The sequence below is a fragment of the Chiloscyllium punctatum genome, chromosome 28 (genome assembly GCF_047496795.1).
Source record: "Chiloscyllium punctatum isolate Juve2018m chromosome 28, sChiPun1.3, whole genome shotgun sequence".
Classification (NCBI taxonomy): Eukaryota; Metazoa; Chordata; class Chondrichthyes; order Orectolobiformes; family Hemiscylliidae; genus Chiloscyllium; species Chiloscyllium punctatum.
In genome coordinates, this window is record NC_092766.1 from 14,251,544 (window position 1) to 14,271,543 (window position 20,000).

Below are 20,000 nucleotides of genomic sequence, written 5' to 3' on the forward strand. Positions count from 1 at the left end.
CTCGACGTGAGCGCAGTTGTTGGCGAGCAGAGCGGTCAGCTTTTTTTTGCCAGCTTGCATTTCCCAGTCTGTGCTCCTGCCCCGTTTGCTCTGCCAGGTCCTCGGTTTGGCACTCCAGAGGCAGGGACACTACCGCTGCGTCACAGGCAGTTTACTGCTCGCTTGTGCGATGAATCGGTCCACAGTCTAACACTGATTGCCAGCGCAGGATGTGAGGGAGGTTTGCTGAGATGTAAGTTGCATTGTCCATTCCAAATTGTCAGTGACACTGAATGTCAAGCTGTTGAAATGGCTGGATACCCTCTTCTCTGCAGTGCTGAGATCCTGTACTCTATATTTGAAATGTTTGCAGCTAACTAATTGTTCCCAGAGGGAATTGGCAAGCAGAATCGCACACAGTATTCCAACAGTGGCCTAACCAATGTCCTGTACAGCCGCAACGTGACCTCCCAACTCCTGCACTCAATACTCTGACCAATAAAGGAAAGCATACCCAACGCTGCCTTCACAATCCTATCTCCCTGCGATTCCACTTTCAAGGAGCTATGAAGCTGCAATCCAAGATGCTGAAGTTAATTTGGGGAGTGGGGGGGGGGGGGGGGGGGAAGGGGGCGTTGGTGGCTCTCGAAACATTGTTCCAGAATAAGAAGGAGATGCCAAGGAATTTCTTCTCCCAGAGAACCCAGAAATTGCGGACCAGGCCAAAATATACCGCGTTTAATTCTGACCTCCCTCTTTTTGGAAGGATATTGCCAAAGCTGAAAGGCTCTAGAAACGATTTGCAACGATGCAGGAGGGTTTGAGGGAGAGGCTGAATCGGTTGGGTCGATTCTCCCTGGAGGCCGAGGGGTGACCTTATAGAGGTTTATAAATCATGAGGGGCTGGGATAGGGTGAATAGACAACGTGTTTTCCTCCCACCCCCCTCCACCTCCCAGGATAGGGGAGTCCAGAACTAGAGGACATAGGTTTAGGGTGAGAGGGGAAAGATTTAAAAGGGACCTAAGGGGCAACTTTTTCACACAGAGGGTGGTACGTGTATGGAATGAGCTGCCAGAGGAAGTGGTGGACGTTGGTGCCATGACAACATTTAAAAGGATGGGGGCATGAAAAGGAAGGGTCAAGATTAGCAGAGGTGCGGGAAATGGCGGCACGGTGGCACAGTGGTTGGCACTGTTGCCTTACAGCACCAGCGTCCCAGGTTCGATTTCCGCCCTCGGCAACTGTCGGTGTGGAGTTTGCACGTTGTCTGCGTGGGTCCCCTCCCACAGTCCAAAGATGTGCAGGTTAGGTTGAGTTGGCCAGGCTAAAATTGCCCATAGCGTTAGGTGCATTAGTCAGAGGGGAATGGGACTGGGTGGGTTACTCTTTGGAGGGTCAGTGTGAACGTATTGGGCCGAAGGGCCTGTTTCCACACTGTTAGGGGAATCTAGTCAAAAGCGCAGCATCCGAGGAGCAGGAAAGTCGACTTTTCAGGCAAAGGCTCTTCATCAGGATTCCTTTTGGCCGAAACGTTGATTTTCCTGCTCCTCGGATGCTGCCTGAACTGCTGTGCTTTTCCAGCACCACTCTGATCTTGACTCTAGTCTCCAGCATCTGCAGTGCCCACTTTCACCTATATGAATATTAGATTAGATTAGATTACTTTACAGTGTGGAAACAGGCCCTTCGGCCCAACAAGTCCACACCGCCCCGCCGAAGCGTAACCCACCCATACCCCTACATCTACATTTACCCCTTACCTAACACTATGGGCAATTTAGCATGGCCAATTCACCTGACCTGCACATCTTTGGACAGTGGGAGGAAACCGGAGCACCCGGAGGAAACCCACGCAGACACGGGGAGAACGTGCAAACTCCACACAGTCAGTCGCCTGAGGCGGGAATTGAACCCGGGTCTCAGGCGCTGTGAGGCAGCAGTGCTAACCACTGTGCCACCGTGCCGCCCAATATGGAGGGATATGGGCTGGGTGCTGGCAGGTGGGACTAGATTGGGTTGGGATATCTGGTCGGCATGGACGGGTTGGACTGAAGGGTCTGTTTCCATGCTGTACATCTCTATGACTCGATGAGATAGCCTGGAGCCTAGCCTTAATCTTATTTAGAATATAAGGTGCTGTGTGCTAGATGTGATTCACTTGTCAAACTACTAAGATTTAAGCAAAATCTTTTATTCTTACACCACAGTTAAAATACAGATAGTAACAGATGAATGGGCATAACATTAGCACTGTTGAAATACTAGGCAAAATTATATATTATTCAATAACACAATACAGGAGGTACAGTTAGTAAGTTTGCAGATGACATCAAAATTGGTGGTGAATGGGCTGAGGAGCGGAAGATGGAGTTAATTCGGATAAATGCGAAATATTACGTTTTGACAAAACAAACAAGGGGAGGGCTTATTCAATTAAAAGCGGGGCCCTGGGTATTGTGTATAGGAGTTGGGGACGTTGGGGGTTGTACAGGACATTGGTGAGGCCTCGTCTGGAGAACTGTGTCCAGTTCTGGTCTCCCTGTTACAGGAAGGAGATTACTAAACTGGAGAGGATTCAGGAGAGATTTACCAGGATGTGGCCGGATACGGGAGGGTTGAGTTATTAGGAGAGGCTGGATGGACTGCGGCTGTTTTTCCCTGGAGCGTAGGAGGTTTGAGGGGTGACCTTATAGAAGTTTAAAATATCATGAGGGATATAGATAAGGTGAATGGCAGGTGTCTTTTCTCTAGGGTGGGGGGATTTTAAGACTGGCGGCGTATTTTCCAAGTGAAAGGAGACAGATTTTAAAAAGACATGGGGGCAAATTTTTCAAATGGAAGATGGTTCGTGTGTGGAACGAACTTTCTGAGGAAGTGGTGGATGTGGGGGCAGTTACAATGTTTAAAAGATATTTGGATAAGTATGTGAATGGGAAAGGTTTGGAGGGATATGGGGCAGGAGCAGGCAGGTGGGACTAGTTTAGTCTGGGAATATGGTCAGTATCGATTGGTTGGGCTGAAGGGTCTGTTTCTGTGCTGTATGACACGATGACTCACCGTTGAGGTCCACTCTGAGGCGGTTCTGAACATTAACTCGAATTTCTCTCTCTACAGACCTGCTCAGCTTTTCCAGCTATTTCTGATTTCCAGCAGTTCTTTTGGGATTTTGTTCTGTCTAAGGTCGAGCTGTCTGTGTGAGGCTAGGGAATGCCACATTACAGTCAGTGAAGTTTAACAACGGAAAACAGCATTTCCCATATCCAATCCATCTGCACATCCCTGGGTACTGTGGGACAATTTCCCAAAGCCAATCACCCTAACCTGCACATCCCTGGGCACTATGGGATAATTTCCCATGGCCAATCTACCCTAACTTACACATCCCTGTACACTATGGGACAATTTCCCATGGCCAATCCACCCTAACTTACACATCCCTGTACACTATGGGATAATTTCCCATGGCCAATCTACCCTAACTTACACATCCCTGTACACTATGGGACAATTTCCCATGGCCAATCCACCCTAACCTGCACATCCCTGTACACTATGGGACAATTTCCCATGGCCAATCCACCCTAATCTGCACATCCCTGGACACTATGGGACAATTTCCCCATGGCCAATCCACCCTAATCTGCACATCCCTGGACACTATGGGACAATTTCCATTGGCCAATCCACCCTAACCTGCACATCCCTGTACACTATGGGACAATTTCCCAAGGCCAATCCACCCTAACCTGCACATCCCTGGACACTATGGGACAATTTCCATTGGCCAATCCACCCTAACCTGCACATCCTGTACACTATGAGACAATTTCCCATGGCCAATCCACCCTAACTTACATATCCCTGTACACTATGGGACAATTTCCATTGGCCAATCCACCCTAACCTGCACATCCCTGTACACTATGGGACAATTTCCCATGGCCAATCCACCCTAACTTACATATCCCTGTACACTATGGGACAATTTCCCATGGCCAATCCACCCTAACCTGCACATCCCTGGACACTATGGGACAATCTCCCACGGAAACCCAGAGGAAACCCACGCAGACACGGGAGAAGGTGCAAACTCCACACAGACAGTCGCCCCGAGGGGGGGAATTGAACCCGGGTCCCTGGCAACCCCAGCCCAGGGCAGAAACCGATGGCCAAGTTTAACCTGAGAGGGTCGAGAAGGCGTAGTGACGTCAATTGGTATTGAACCCACATCCGTGGAGAGAGAGCGAGCGCAAGAGAAAGAGAGATAAAGATAAGTGAGCCCCCTAACTTTGAGGGCATCCGTACGTGTGGAAAGCCCAGTTTGATTGAAAGAGTGGGAGGTTGTGAGACAATATTCCCTTTATTAACGTGGCCAGTGATTGCAGCCTAATTTTATTTTGATTTGATTTATTCTTGTCACATCTTCCTAGGTCCAGTGAAGAGTTTCCTTTTGCGCGCAGACTCTAGCAATGGAACAGAACAAGGAACTTGCACCTTCCGGGAAGGTACACACACACACACACCCCGAGATCAGCATTAAAATGGAAACATTGTGAGGCCTCCTCTGAAGAATATGGGAAGAAAGCTGTTCTTGAGTCTGTCGGTCCCTGCGTTTCAGCTTTTGTCCTGTCTACCAGACGGAAGAGCTAATAGAGGAAGGGTCTTTGATGAGGCTGGCTTTCCCGGGCATTGGAAAGGCTGGGTGGGCCCAGTGGTTGGTTCCTGTGACGGACTGGATCACATTCACAACTCTCCGTCGTCTCTTACAGGTCCCCAGCGGAGCAGAACGTCTCATTCACCCCTCGCCCCCTAATCCCAACCAACGAAGGCCTGATTTTCCTCGGACCTGACTCAGGACCGGGCCTCGGCGAGATTATTGTCATGTGAAACCGAAAGCATCAGATGGTCGTCCATGTACGCTGCACCTGGACACCTGGACACGGACAGGGGGGTGCAGACGGTAGCCGCTTCTCGCTCCGAATTGGCTACGATTCTTACAGGGAAGAAAGTTCCTGCTCGCCGACACCTGTGGGCCAATAAAAGGTGTCAGATCATGGCTAGCACATCAAATCTTAACAGCTATTGAACCCAACTCCCTCGATCGTGATGCCACACAGGACTTCTTGCAACGCACTCGTCGCGAAAGCAGAACGGGTTCCCATTTCCAACGCCATCTCTCGTCCCCACTATCTCCCCCAGCCCCAAACTGTTGTCCCCTCCCCTCACAAACTGGACGAAACTCAAGAGTGCCTCGAACATTACCTTGGGTTGCTTTTTCCTCTAGACTTGACAAAGCCCACCCGATGGGGGGTTTTTTTTTTGGCAAATTTCCCGCGCCCTTTCGATTTTAATCCCACGCTCCCTGCTACAGGAAAGCCGTTGGTAAACTCGAAAGGGCGCAGGAGCGATTTACAAAGCCATTGGGCTACTTAATCCCGGAGAGCCAGGCTATTGGTCAGCGCAATCGATTCCCTACAGTGTGGGAACAGGCCCTTCGGCCCACCAAGTCCACACCGACCCTCCGAAGAGTAACCCACCCAGACCCCTTTCCCTCTGACTCATGCACCAAACACTACGGGACAATTTAGCCTGGCCAATTCACCCTGACCTGCACATCTTTGGACTGTGGGAGGAAACCAGAGCACCCAGAGGAAACCCACGCAGACACGGGGAGAACGTGCAAACTCCACACAGACAGTCGCCCAAGGCTGGATTCAAATCCGGGTCCCTGGTGCTGTGAGGTAGCAGTGCTAACCACTGAGCCACCAGGACTCATTGACTTGGGAGGCTATGTTGTGGCAGGACAGAACATTGATGAGGCCGCTTTTGGTATACTGTGTTCAATTCCGGTCTCCCTGCTTTAGGAAGGATGTTGTGAAACTTGAAAGGGTTCAGAAAAGATTAACAAGGATGTTGGAGGGTTTGAGCTACAGGGAGAGGCTGAACAGGGTGGGGCTGTTTTCCCTGAAGTGTCTGAGGCTGAGGGGTGACCTTATAGAGGTTTACAAAACCATGAGGGGCATGGAGAGGGTAAATGGACAAGGTCTTTTGGGGTGGGGCAAGTGCAAAACTCGAGGGCATAGGTTTAAGGTGAGAGGGGAAAGATTTAAAAGGGACCCAGGGGCAACTTTTTCACGCAGAGGGTGGTGCCAATAAGGAAGTGGAGGAGGCTGGTATAACGACAACGCTTCAAAAGGCATCCGGAAGCGGACATGAATAGGAAGGGGCTTAGAGGGATATGGAAAAAAGTGGGGACTGCAGATGCTGGAGATCAGAGCTGAAAATGTGTTGCTGGAAAAGCGCAGCAGGTCAGGCAGCATCCAAGGAGCAGGAGAATCGACGTTTCGGGCATAAGCCCGAATTCCTGAAGAAGGGCTGATGCCCGAAACGTCGATTCTCCTGTTCCTCGGATGCTGCCTGACCTGCTGCGCTTTTCCAGCAACACATTTTCAGCTTTAGAGGGATACGGGCCAAGTGCTGACAAACGGGACGAGATGAATTTGGGATATCTGGTCGGCACGGACGATCTGGAACGAAGGGTCGGTTTCCATGCTAAGAGGGGCTTGGCAAATGGTGAAAATCCTGAGCCGGGGTGGGATCAGAATCGGAGGGTCCGGGCGGGAGGTAGGATTGGGAAATTGCGGGCCTATAATCAATAGGAACCAGTCTTCGGGGGTTCAGGAGAAACCGAGAAACAGAGGGAGGGGAGACGGAGACAATTTTCTTTCTTCATTTGGAAGGGTACTGGGCGTCGCTGGTGGGGTTTATTCCCTGCCCCTAATTGCCCCCTTGAGAGGGTTTGGATGGGCGGGGGAGGGGGTGGTGAGACGCCCCCTCGATCCTCTGCCCTTCGGTGTGTTGGGGAGGTGAGCGTCGGGGGATTTGGACCAGGAAGGAACAGCTGATGGATTTCAACGGCGGGTGGGCGGCTCGGGGAGGGGAGCTCACGGATGGATGGCATTCCCAGGAATCTGCTGCCTTCATCCTGATGGACGACACACGTGTGAAAGTGTGGGGGTGGGTTCAGATGCATCTGCAATGGGAACTGGAGGCAGTGGGTGAGGAGGGGTATTGACAGAGAAGGGAGGGGGGCAGGAGGTGGGGATGAGGTGTGAGGTTAGCGCTGGTGGGGTAAATGATGAAGGAGGGAGGCAGGGGGGTGGAGATGGGGTGAGGGGGAATAGTGGTGGGGGTGGGTGGGTAAAGGAAGGTGACAGGGCTGTGCTAGCATGCAGGAGAGGGGCTGAGTGGCCTGCTGAGAGAGGCTGTTTAACTCCAGCAGCACCACGTCGCTGCAGGTCTGGCTCTGAAGAGACAAACAGTCCCGTCTCGCAGCACTGCAACCCAAAAAAGCACCCAGATTGGGTGGGGGCAATGGCTGGCTTTCACTTGCTATCTGCAGAAAGGCCTCCCCCGACCCCCACCCCCCGATAATTCACCAGACGAGGCTGCGGTCTGGTGGGAAGGTGGGGTGGGGTGGGGGGAGAACGTGCTTTCCTACCAGCCTTCGGCAAGCTCTCTGCAGAAAAGCTGTGCCACCGGGAACCTGGCAATTGGAAAACGTGCATTCCCACGGCGCCATTTCACAGCTCTGGGCGTCCAGTTTGGGGCGGCACGCTAGCTCAGCGGATCAGCACCGATGCCCCATGGCGCCAGGGACCCTGGTTCGATTCAGCCTCGGGCGATTGCCCGTGTGGGGTTTGCACATTCTAACACCCCACCCCATGTCTGCGTGGGTTTCCTCCGGGTGCTCCGGTTTCCTCCCACAATCCAAAGGTGTGCAGGTCAGGGTGGATTGGCCATTCTAAATTACCCATAGTGCCTAGGGATGTACAGGTTAGGGTGGATTGGCCATGCTAAATTGTCCCATAGTGCCCAGGGATGTACAGGTTAGGGTGGATTGGCCATGGGAAATTGCATCATAGTGCCCAGGGATGTACAGGTTAGGGTGGATTGGCCATGCTAAATTGTCCCATAGTGCCCAGGGATGTACAGGTTAGGGTGGATTGGCCATGCTAAATTGTCCCATAGTGCCCAGGGATGTACAGGTTAGGGTGGATTGGCCATGCTAAATTGTCCCATAGTGCCCAGGGATGTACAGGTTAGGGTGGATTGGCCATGCTAAATTGTCCCATAGTGCCCAGGGATGTACAGGTTAGGGTGGATTGGCCATGCTAAATTGTCCCATAGTGCCCAGGGATGTACAGGTTAGGGTGGATTGGCCATGGGAAATTGTCCCGTAGTGCCCCAGGGATGTGCAGGTTAGGGTGGATTGGCCATGCTAAATTACCCATAGTGCCCAGGGATGTACAGGTTAGGGTGGATTGGCCATGGGAAATTGTCCCGTAGTGCCCCAGGGATGTGCAGGTTTGGGTGGATTGGCCATGCTAAATTACCCATAGTGCCCAGGGATGTGCAGGTTAGGGTGGATTGGCCATGCTAAATTACCCATAGTGCCTAGGGATGTACAGGTTAGGGTGGATTGGCCATGCTAAATTACCCATAGTGCCTAGGGATGTACAGGTTAGGGTGGATTGGCCATGCTAAATTGTCCCGTAGTGCCCAGGGATGTGCAGGTTAGGGTGGATTGGCCATGCTAAATTGTCCCGTAGTGCCCAGGGATGTGCAGGTTAGGGTGGATTGGCCATGCTAAATTGTCCCATAGTGTTAGGTGCATTAGTCAGAGGGCAATGGGTGGGTTACTCTTCAGAGGGCCGGTGTGGACTTGTTGGGCCGAAGGGCCTGTTTTACACTGTCGGGAATCTAATCTAAATCTGCTACACCACCCCACCTCCCCCCACTCCTCAGCAAGCAGGGGGTGTACCCTTCTGCCCCTCGATTCTGCTTCTGTCTCTCCGTGAGACAGTGGCTGGGTCTCTGACACTGTGGCCGTCGACTCGCTTCTCTCCCACGGTCTCAAGGGAATGAAAATGACAAGAAGTGTTCTCCATCTGCCCCCCCCCCCCCCCCCCCCCCACCCCCACCATCCCCCACCCCCCACCAACGACCAATGGCTTCGGCGAAGGATCATCGCCTGGGGCCTGCCATAAGGGGCGTGGCTCGGAGGCCTTTGGGTGGGGGCGTTTGGGTCTAGGGGAGCGGGCGCTACACAAATGGAAACGTTAGCGGCGGAATGGGGCCACGTCCAGCCCCTTTGGACGCTGCCCCACCTCCCAACCCTCCAACCCTGCTCCCCCCGGCACCTCCAGGCCACTCCATGCCACATAGCTGACTGTGCAATTTCAGTCTCCCTGCTCCCTACTCCTTGATCCAGCAAACCCCCTCGCTCATTTACCCCCCCAGCACTAACCCCACACCCATCCCCACCCCCTGCCTCCCTCCTTCATCATTTACCCCCCTCAGTACTAATCCCAAACCCCATCTCCACCCCCTGCCTCCCTCCTTCATCATTTACCCCCCCCAGCACTAACCCCACACCCCATCTCCACCCCCTGCCTCCCTCCTTCATCATTTACCCCCCCAGCACTAACCCCACACCCCATCCCCACCCCCTGCCTCCCTCCTTCATCATTTACCCCCCTCAGTACTAATCCCAAACCCCATCTCCACCCCCCTGCCTCCCTCCTTCCATCTACCCCCCCAGCACTAACCCCACACCCCATCTCCACCCCCTGCCTCCCTCCTTCATCATTTACCCCCCCCAGCACTAACCCCACACCCCATCCCCACCCCCTGCCTCCCTACTTCATCATTTACCCCCCAGCACTAACCCCACACCCCATCTCCACCCCCTGCCTCCCTTCTTCATCATCTACCCCCCCAGCACTAACCCCACACCCCATCCCCACCCCCTGCCTCCCTCCTTCATCATTTACCCCCCAGCACTAACCCCACACCCCATCCCCCACCCCCTGCCTCCCTCCTTCATCATTTACCCCCCTCGGTACTAATCCCAAACCCCATCTCCACCCCCTGCCTCCCTCCTTCCATCTACCCCCCCAGCACTAACCCACACCCCATCCCCACCCCCTGCCTCCCTCCTTCATCATTTACCCCCCCAGCACTAACCCCACACCCCATCCCCACCCCCGCCTCCCTCCTTCATCATTTACCCCCCTCAGCACTAACCCCACACCCCATCTCCATCCCCAGCCTCCCTCTTTCATCATTTACCCCCCCCCCGGCAGCACTAACCCCACACCCCATCTCCACCCCCTGCCTCCCTCCTTCATCATTTACCCCCCCCAGCACTAACCCCACACCCCATCCCCACCCCCTGCCTCCCTCCTTCATCATTTAACCCCACAGCACTAACCCCACACCCCATCTCCACCCCCTGCCTCCCTCCTTCATCATTTACCCCCCTCAGCACTAACCCCACACACCATCCCCACCCCCTGCCTCCCTCCTTCCATTTACCCCCCTCAGCACTAACCCCACACCCCATCTCCACCCCTGCCTCCCTCCTTCATCATTTACCCCCCCCAGCACTAACCCCACACCCCATCTCCACCCCCTGCCTCCCTCCTTCCATTTACCCCCCTCAGCACTAACCCCACACCCCATCTCCACCCCCTGCCTCCCTCCTTCATCATTTACCCCCCTCAGCACTAACCTCACACCCCATCCCCACCCCCTGCCTCCCTCCTTCATCATTTACCCCCCAGCACTAACCCCACACCCCATCTCCATCCCCAGCCTCCCTCTTTCATCATTTACCCCCCCCCGGCAGCACTAACCCCACACCCCATCTCCACCCCCTGCCTCCCTCCTTCATCATTTACCCCCCCAGCACTAACCCCACACCCCATCCCCACCCCCTGCCTCCCTCCTTCATCATTTACCCCCCTCAGCACTAACCCCACACCCCATCCCCACCCCCTGCCTCCCTCCTTCCATCTACCCCCCCAGCACTAACCCCACACCCCATCCCCACCCCCCTGCCTCCCTCCTTCATCATTTAACCCCACAGCACTAACCCCACACCCCATCTCCACCCCCTGCCTCCCTTCTTCATCATTTACCCCCCTCATCATTAACCCCACACCCCATCTCCACCCCCTGCCTCCCTCCTTCATCATTTACCCCCCACAGCACTAATCCCACACCCCATCTCCACCCCCTGCCTCCCTCCTTCATCATTTACCCCCCCAGCACTAACCCCACACCCCATCTCCACCCCTCCCTCCCTCTGAAATATATCCCCCCTGTTCCCCACCCACCGCTTCCTGTGGGAGAGAATTCCGCAGGTTCACAACTCCGAAATTCTTCCTCGTTCTGAGTCCCCTGAATGGCTCACCCCTTACTTTCAGGCTGTGATCCTAGTTCCCATATTTCGGGAAGGACGTGGAAGCATTGGAAAAGGTGCAGAGGAGATTTACCAGGAGGTTGCCTGGTCTGGAGGGAGGGTCTTATGAGGAAAGGCTGAGAGACTTGGGTCTGTTCTCATTGGAAACAAGAAGGCCAAGAGGGGATTTGATAGAGACATACAAGATGATCAGGGGATTAGATAGGGGAGACAGTGAAGGTCTTTTTCCCAGGATGATGACAGCGTGTACGAGGGGGCATAACTACAAATTGAGGGGTGATAGATTTCAGACAGATGTCAGAGGCAGGTTCTTTACTCAGAGAGTGACAGGGACGTGGACCTACCAATGTAGTTAGCGCAATCCTTGGATAAGCACATGGATGATGATGGAGGGGGGGGGGGAATGGGCTTAGATTAGTTCACAGGTCGGCACAACATCGAGGGCCAAAGGCCTGTTCTGCGCTGGATTGTTCTATGTCCTATGACCCCCTACTTCTGGACTTCCCTGACAGTGGGAACGTTTTTCCTGCATCTAGTCTGTCCAGTCCCATCATGTTTTTGTGAGATTCCTCCCACTCCCCCCTCCCCAAATTCTTCCAAATTCCAGCGAGTAGAAGCCCAATCGATCCCATCTTTCCTCATACCTCAGTCCTGCCATCCCGGGAATCAGTCTGGTGATCCTGCGCTAGACTCCCTCAATTGTCAGCCAATTGTAAGGACGCTTCCTCAGACTAAGAGACCAAAGCTGCACACGGTACTCTCACAGTGTGGCCCCGCCAAGGCCCTGTATAACTGCAGCAAGACATCCCTGCTCCTATACTCAAACCCTCTGGCTATGAAGGCCAGCTTCCTTCTCTGCCCTCTGTGCCCGCATGCCAACCTTCAGCGACTGCTCCCCCGTGATACCCAGGTCTTGCTGCCCCTCACCTTTTTCTGAACGGCCTCCCCCCACTCCCTGTTCAGATAATTCCTGTTTTTACGACCAGAGTGAATAATCTCAGTTTTGTCCATGTGATATTTGCATTTGACCTCTCAGGTGGTCTGCCCAGGTCTCTCTGCAGTCTCTCAGTGCCCTCCTCATGGTACACACTACCACCTCAGCTTAGACAGGGCTGGAGATTTAGGCGGGGGGGGTGGGGGGTGGGGGGGTTAGGGGTTAGGCCAGGTAGCATTGACGAGTGGGGAAGGGTTAACGGCTTGAGAAATTCAAAATAGGTGAGACAGACACTGAGTGAGAGAGAGAGGGGGGAAAGAGGAAGGGAGAAAGAGAGAGTGAGAGAGACAGCAGAAAGAGAACGAGAGAGACAAAGATAGAGAGGGGGAGAAAGAGGAAGAGAGAGAGAGAGAGAGTGAAGAAAAGACACAGAAACAGAGAGGGGGAAGAGGAACAGAGTGAAGATGGGGGGGGGGGGTAGGGAAGAGAGGGGGAGAGAGAGAGAGAGAGAGACGGGGTGGGGGAAGAGAGGGGGAGAGAGAGAGAGAGAGACGGGGTGGGGGAAGAGAGAGAGAGACGGGGTGGGGGAAGAGAGAGGGAGAGAGAGAGAGACGGGGTGGGGGAAGAGAGGGAGAGAGAGAGACAGGGTGGGGGAAGAGAGAGAGATAGAGACGGGGTGGGGGAAGAGAGAGGGAGAGAGAGACGGGGTGGGGGAAGAGAGGGAGAGAGAGAGACAGGGTGGGGGAAGAGAGAGAGAGAGAGAGACGGGGTGGGGGAAGAGAGGGAGAGAGAGAGAGAGAGAGAGACGGGGTGGGGGAAGAGAGAGAGAGAGACGGGGTGGGGGAAGAGAGAGGGAGAGGGAGAGACAGGGTGGGGGAAGAGAGAGAGAGAGACGGGGTCGGGGAAGAGAGAGGGAGAGAGAGACGGGGTGGGGGAAGAGAGAGGGAGAGAGAGACGGGGTGGGAGAAGAGAGAGGGAGAGAGAGAGATGGGGTGGGGGAAGAGAGAGAGAGACGGGGTAGGGGAAGAGAGAAGGAGAGAAAGATGGAGTGGGGGAAGAGAGGGAGAGAGAGAGATGGGGTGGTGAAGAGAGAAGGAGAAAGACAGAGAGTGGGGGAAGAAAGAGAGAGAGAGAGAGAGACAGGGTGGGGCAAGAGAGGAGAAAGACAGAGAGGGGGAAGAGAGAGAGAAAAATAGAGAGAAAGAGAAAGAAAGAGAGAGAATAAGAAAGAAAGAGAGAGAATAAGAAAGAGGCAGAGAGAGAAACAGAAAGAGTGTGTGAGAGATAGAAAAAATAGAAAGAGAGAGAAAGAGACAGGGAGAAAGAGAGAGACAGAGAAAGGAAGAGAGAGAAAGAGCAAGAGAGAGAGAAAAAGAGAGAGTGAAAGAGACAGAGAATGAGGCAGAAAGAGAAACAAAAAGTGAGAGAGAGATAGAAAAAATCGAAAGAGAGAGGGAAAGAGCGACAGAGAGAGAGGAAACAAAAATTAGTATCAGTGGACAGAAGGCCATTCTGCCCATCATATCAATACTGTCAGTGTCAGAAAGGACCGTAATTTTTTGGGGAGAGCTGGAGCCTTGGTGTTGACAAGTTGAATTGGAATTTGTTGTGCGTCAGTTTGAGTGATCGGTTTGTGTTGGAGGTTGGGGGTTTCCAGACGACAAACTAATCGGAATCCCTTTTGCCCAGGATTACGTCTGTGCCCCGGGTGGGGGTGGCGTTGGACGGGTGGCACGTGGTACCAGTTTGGAGACTTCAGAGAAAGGTGGGCGCTGTGGGAGCTGGGCTGAATCAATGCCCCCCCCCCCCCCCTCCCCACTCACACCATTAGATTTTGACTTTATTTCCTCCAACCTCAGCGATTTATTTCCTTTGAACAGTGGGATTTTGATGGTTTGCGTTAAGGTGCCTCTGGGAGACAGCTTTCAGATAATTTGAGTTTTCTCATTGAAAATAAAAATTGATTTCTCTCCCCTAAGGGAAAGGTGGGAACTGACGGGGTTTAATTCAGAGACGTACAAGATATTGCGTTTTGGAAGGGCAGAACGCAGACACTTAACGGTGGGGTCCTGGGGGGGAGGGGTGTTATTGAACACCCTTGGAGTGCAGGTTCATAGCTCCTTGAAAGTGGAGTCGCAGGTAGACAGGATAGTGAAGGCGGTGTTTGGTATGCTTTCCTTTATTGGTCAGAGTATTGAGTACAGGAGTTGGGAGATCATTTTGTGACTGTACAGGACATTGGTTAGGCCACTTTTGGAATACTGCGTTCACTTCTGCAAAAGGAAGGATGTTACTAAACTGGGAAGGGTTCGGGAAAGATTGACACTGATGCTGCTGGGACTGGGGCATTTGAGTTATAAGGAGAAGCTGGGGCAGTTTTCCCTGGAGCATCGGAGGCTGAGGGGTGACCTTATAGAGGTTTATCAAATCATGAGGGGCATGGATAGGGTTAATAGACAAGGTCTTTTCCCTGGGGTGGGGGGAGTCCAGAACTGGAGGGTGTAGATTTGAGGGGAAAGGGGTCTAAGGGGCTACTTTTTCACACAGAGGGTGGTGCGTGTATGGAATTAGCTGCCAGAGGAAGTGGTGGAGGATGGGACAATGACAACATTTAAAAGGCATCTGGATGGGGACATGAATAGGAAGGGTTTGGAAGGGTATGGGCCAAGGACTCATTGAAATTAGGATGTCTGGGTCAGCATGGATGAGTTGGGCCGAATGGTCTGTTTCCACTCTGTCACCCGATAAAAAGGAAGGGTTTAGAGGGACAATGGTTCAAAGCAGGAAAAGGGTCTGTTTCCATGCTGTATGACACTGTGCTAAACTGTACATCGGTAATGACACCGCTGTAAATCTCTCAAAGTTGGTCGTCACTGAATTCAACAGATGGATATCGGCCTGTTGAACATAAAATTTCAAAACAAAAAGCAACTGAGTCAGTCTTGGCAAAGCCCCTGTCCTGCTCTGCTGCCCTCAGGCCTTGCTGCGATATCCCAGGCTCCAGCCCCTTTGAAAGTTCCTGTTGGAATTATCTCCCTTGAAAACGGCGCATCCCACAGTGCAATAACTCCCCTCGTTAAAACAGAAAAACAAACCCATCTCTCTGACTACTCTTCCTGCCAATTCTCTGCAATCTGTGTCCCTCTGGTGAGCTGCCCGTGCTCCCATAAATGGCATAATCCCTCCTGGTGAGCACGGGGTCGGTCTGCGGAGGGAGTACGATTTACACGCGCGGCACACACACACACACACAAACACATCCCTCACCATCTCTTCATAACCACAGAATGGAGCCCCTACACCCCCTCCCTATCTCTGTCACCCCCTCCAGCCCCTACACCCCCTCCCTATCTCTGTCACCCCCTCCAGCCCCTACACCCCCTCCCTATCTCTGTCACCCCCTCCAGCCCCTACACTCCCTCCCTATCTCTGTCACCCCCTCCAGCCGCTACACCCCTTCCCTATCTCTGTCACCCCCTCCAGCCCCTACACTCCCTCCCTATCTCTGTCACCCCCTCCAGCCCCCTACACCCCCTCCCTATCTCTGTCACCCCCTCCAGCCCCCTACACCCCCTCCCTATCTCTGTCACCCCCTCCAGCCCCTACACCCCCTCCCTATCTCTGTCACCCCCTCCAGCCCCTAAACACCCTCCCTATCTCTGTCACCCCCTCCAGCCCCCTACACCCCCTCCCTATCTCTATCCCCACCTCCAGCCCCTACACTCCCTCCCTATCTCTGTCACCCCCTCCAGTCCCTATACCCCCTCCCTATCTCTGTCACCTCCTCCAGCCCTTACACCCCCTCCCTATCTCTGTCACCTCCTCCAGTCCCTATACCCCCTCCCTATCTCTGTCACCTCTTCTAGTCCCTACACCTCCTCCCTATCTCTGTCACCTACTCCAGTCCCTACACCCCCTCCCTATCTCTGTCACCCCCTCCAGCCCTTCACCCCCTCCCAATCTAGTCACCCCATCCAGCCCTACACCCCTTCCTATCTCTGTCACCCCCTCCAGCCCCTACACCCCCTCCCTATCTCTGCCCCCTCCTCCAGTCCCTACACCCCTCCCTATCTCTGTCACCTCTGCCAGCCCCTACAACCCTCTCCCTATCTCTGTCACCCACTCCAGCCCCTTCACCCCCTCCCTATCTAGTCACCCCCTCCAGCCCCTACACCTCTCCCTATCTCTGTCACCCCCTCCAGCCCCTACACCCCCTCCCTATCTCTGTCCCCTCCTCCAGTCCCTACACCCCCTCCCTATCTCTGTCACCCCCTCCAGCCCCTACACCCCCTCACTATCTCTGTCACCCCGCCAGATCCTACACCCCCTCCCTATATCTGTCACCCCCTCCAGCCCCTACACCCCCTCCCTATCTCTGTCACCCCCTCCAGCCCTTACACCCCCTCCCTATCTCTGTCACCTCCTCCAGTCCCTACACCCCCTCCCTATCTCTGTCACCTACTCCAGCCCCTACACACCTCCCTATCTCTGTCACCTCCTCCAGTCCCTACAACCCTCTCCCTATCTCTGTCACCCCCTCCAGCCCCTTCACCCCTCCCTATCAAGTCACCCCCTCCAGCCCCTACACCTCTCCCTATCTCTGCCCCCTCCTCCAGTCCCTACATCCCTCCCTATTTCTGTACCCCCTCCAGCCCCTACACCCCCTCCCTATTTCTGTCACCTCCTCCAGATCCTACACCCCCTCCCTATCTCTGACATCCCCTCCAGCCCCCTACACCCTCTCCCTATCTCTGTCACCTCCTCCAGCCCCTGCACCCCCTCCCTATCTCTGTCACCTCCTCCAGTCCCTACACCCCCTTCCTATCTCTGTCACCCCCTCCAGCCCCCTACACCCTCTCCCTATCTCTGTCACCTCCTCCAGCCCCTACACCCCCTCCCTATCTCTGTCACCCCCTCCAGCCCCTACACCCCTTCCCTATCTCTGTCACCCCCTCCAGCCCCTACACCCCCTCCCTATCTCTGTCACCCCCTCCAGCCCCCTACACCCCCTCCCTATCTCTGTCACCCCCTCCAGCCCCCTACACCCCCTTCCTATCTCTGTCACCTCCTCCAGCCCCTACACTCCCTCCCTATCTCTGTCACCCCCTCCAGCCCCTACAGCCCCTCCCTATCTCTGTCACCCCCTCCAGCCCCCTACACCCCCTCCCTATCTCTGTCACCCCCTCCAGCCCCCTACATCCCCTCCCTATCTCTGTCACCCCCCTCCAGCCCCTACACTCCCTCCCTATCTCTGTCACCCCCCTCCAGCCCCTACACTCCCTCCCTATCTCTGTCACCTCCTCCAGCCCCTACACTCCCTCCCTATCTCTGTCACCTCCTCCAGCCCCTACACTCCCTCCCTATCTCTGTCACCCCCCTCCAGCCCCTACACTCCCTCCCTATCTCTGTCACCTCCTCCAGCCCCTACGCTCCCTCCCTATCTCTGTCACCCCCCTCCAGCCCCTACACTCCCCTCCCAACTCTGTCACCCCCTACACTCCCCTCCCTATCTCTGTCACCCCCTACACTCCCCTCCCTATCTCTGTCACCCCCTACACGCCCTCCCTATCTCTGTTGCTCACCCACGCCCCCCTCTGAGATTTCTGCTCTCTCTTCCAATTCTCGTCTCCTCCGCACAGTCTCCTCTGATTTCAATTTCTTGCCTGGAAGCCATTGCTGAAACGCTTAGCGATGTTTCCCTCTGGTTGTGAAAAGGTGATATATCCATGCCAGTCAGTAAACCAGGAATACTTCAATCGCTCTAAATCTCAGGAGGGTTCAAATTCGCCTGAACTCAATTAAAACGTCCGTTCCCAAATGAGTACAAGGTACATTTGTTGTGGGAACGACATTTTTTTTAAGTCAAGAAGGTAAATCATTTCAAGCAGTTACTGTGAACATTCCTGATGAAGGGCTCTTCCCCGTAACGTCGATTCTCCTGCTCCTCGGACAATGCCTCACCCGCCGTGCTTTTCCAGCACCTCACCTTTTGCCTCTGAATCTCCAGCATCTGCAGTCCTCACTTTCGACAGGGGGTCGAAAGCAGCAGATTCCTTATCACCCTCTCGTCAGGACCGGTGGCAAGAATGCCAAATCTCACTGCGAACAACAATCTACAAGGTGCTCGAAGGGAGCAGTGCCAGTCGGTTGGGGGTGAGCGTTGCGATGGGCTCCGATTGACAGTATCCCACAAGCTCTGGTTTCTCTGAGGCTTGGTGATGGCTGGACGTATCCCTCTTGCTTGCAGAGGACCCAGTAGATATTCTCGTTATTGCTCCAAGTTCTGTGCAATCGAGTGTTTGTGATGAACGGCCCCCCCTGGCAGGGGGAGAGACACTCCTGCTCCACCCCCATCTTGGAGATATCTCCCGCCTGGCGTTTTCCAGAGGTTACCCTGGGGCACTGGAGGCAATCCGGTCGTTGCGATCGCCCTCAGGTGACCGGCGTTTCTGCTCCGCCCAGAGATGCACCCTCGGCTCCCCCCGCCCACGCCTGTAGGGGGCAGACTCCCCCCCAGGAGTGTCCCAGGAGTGGCAGGGGTGAAGGTTGGGGAGGGCTCTCTTTGCTGGGCGAGAGACGTTGGTGCCAATGGAATCCCAAATTCCTACCTGCTCCAAGTCAACTCCACACACCTCCCCCCCCAACCCGTTCCTTTGCTGGAGGAGGGGGGGGGGGGTGTTGGGCATCTAAATATGGTATGAGCCCCCAACCCACGTCCAATTGCCTTTCACAACCCCCTCCCTTGACCCCATCCATTTACCCACTGCTGCCTCATTGTGTTTCACAACGCCCCTTTACCCCGTTGCCCAATTGGATTTCAAAACTGCCCCCCCGTGCCCCCACCCCTTTACCCCCGGGTGCCCAATTGGATTTCAAAACTGCCCCCCGTGCCCCCACCCCTTTACCCAAGTGCCCAGTTGGATTTCACAACTGCCCCCCTGTGCCCCCACCCCTTTACCCCATTGCCCAATTGGATTTCAAAACTGCCCCCGTGCCCCCACCCCTTTACCCCGGTGCCCAATTGGATTTCACAACTGCCCCCCGTGCCCCCACCCCTTTACCCCGGTGCCCAATTGCATTTCATGACCCCACCCCTTGCCCTCCCCTTTTCACCCCCCCCCCCCCACACCCGCCCCTATCAGATTTCCTGGGCAGCCACCGAGGTGTTGGAAGAGGGGGTGCAGTGCCCGCTGCTGCAGTTGGCTTGGCTGTCCATCTGGTGGAGGGGCAGGTCGGGCGCCCTGTGCCCGCCGAGGCGGGGGGAGGAGGAGCGGGGGCAGCCGAGCGGGTGGCGGCGCCGAGCGAGCCAGGCCAGGTCCGCCCTCAGCGTCCTGCGGAACTCCCTGCGCGCCAGGCAGTAGAGGATGGGGTTGAAGCAGCTGTTGGCGTTGGCCAAGCAGATGGCGAGCGGGTGCACGTAGGTGTGGGCGGCATGGTAGGCCGGGCCCCAGGGCACCGCCTCCAGCCGCACCAGCACCTCCCAGAGGGCGATGGCGTGGTTGGGGAGCCAGCAGAGGAAGAAGGCGGCCGCTATGGTGGGCATCAGGCGGGCTGGGCCCGGGCGGGCGACACCTGACTCCTGCCCCCTCAGCAGCCGCAGGAGCTGGGCGTAACTGGTGCCAATGGCCGCCAGCGGTGCCAGGAATGTCAGGGCAATCCTCTGCAGCTTGTAGACCTCCGACCAGTGCCAGCTCTCCGGGTAACGCTGGACGCAGAGCTGCTCGCCATTGACCAAGATGGTCTGGGCATAGATGGCGGCTGGGAGACTGGCGAAGCCCGCTCCCAGCCAGATGGCCGAGGTGAGCCAGCAGATGGC

General features: G+C 55.0%; 1 protein-coding gene across 1 annotated transcript in view; it reads right to left on the minus strand.

The window, feature by feature from the left end:
* Positions 1–19,322: 19,322 nt before the first annotated feature.
* The window catches only part of LOC140453901 (relaxin-3 receptor 2-like), a 1,116-nt gene continuing 438 nt past the window's right edge, over positions 19,323–20,000 (minus strand). Inside the window, exon 1 of the mRNA XM_072548757.1 lies at positions 19,323–20,000. This exon is cut by the window's right edge and continues 438 nt beyond it. Coding sequence (XP_072404858.1) covers positions 19,323–20,000 — 678 coding nt within the window.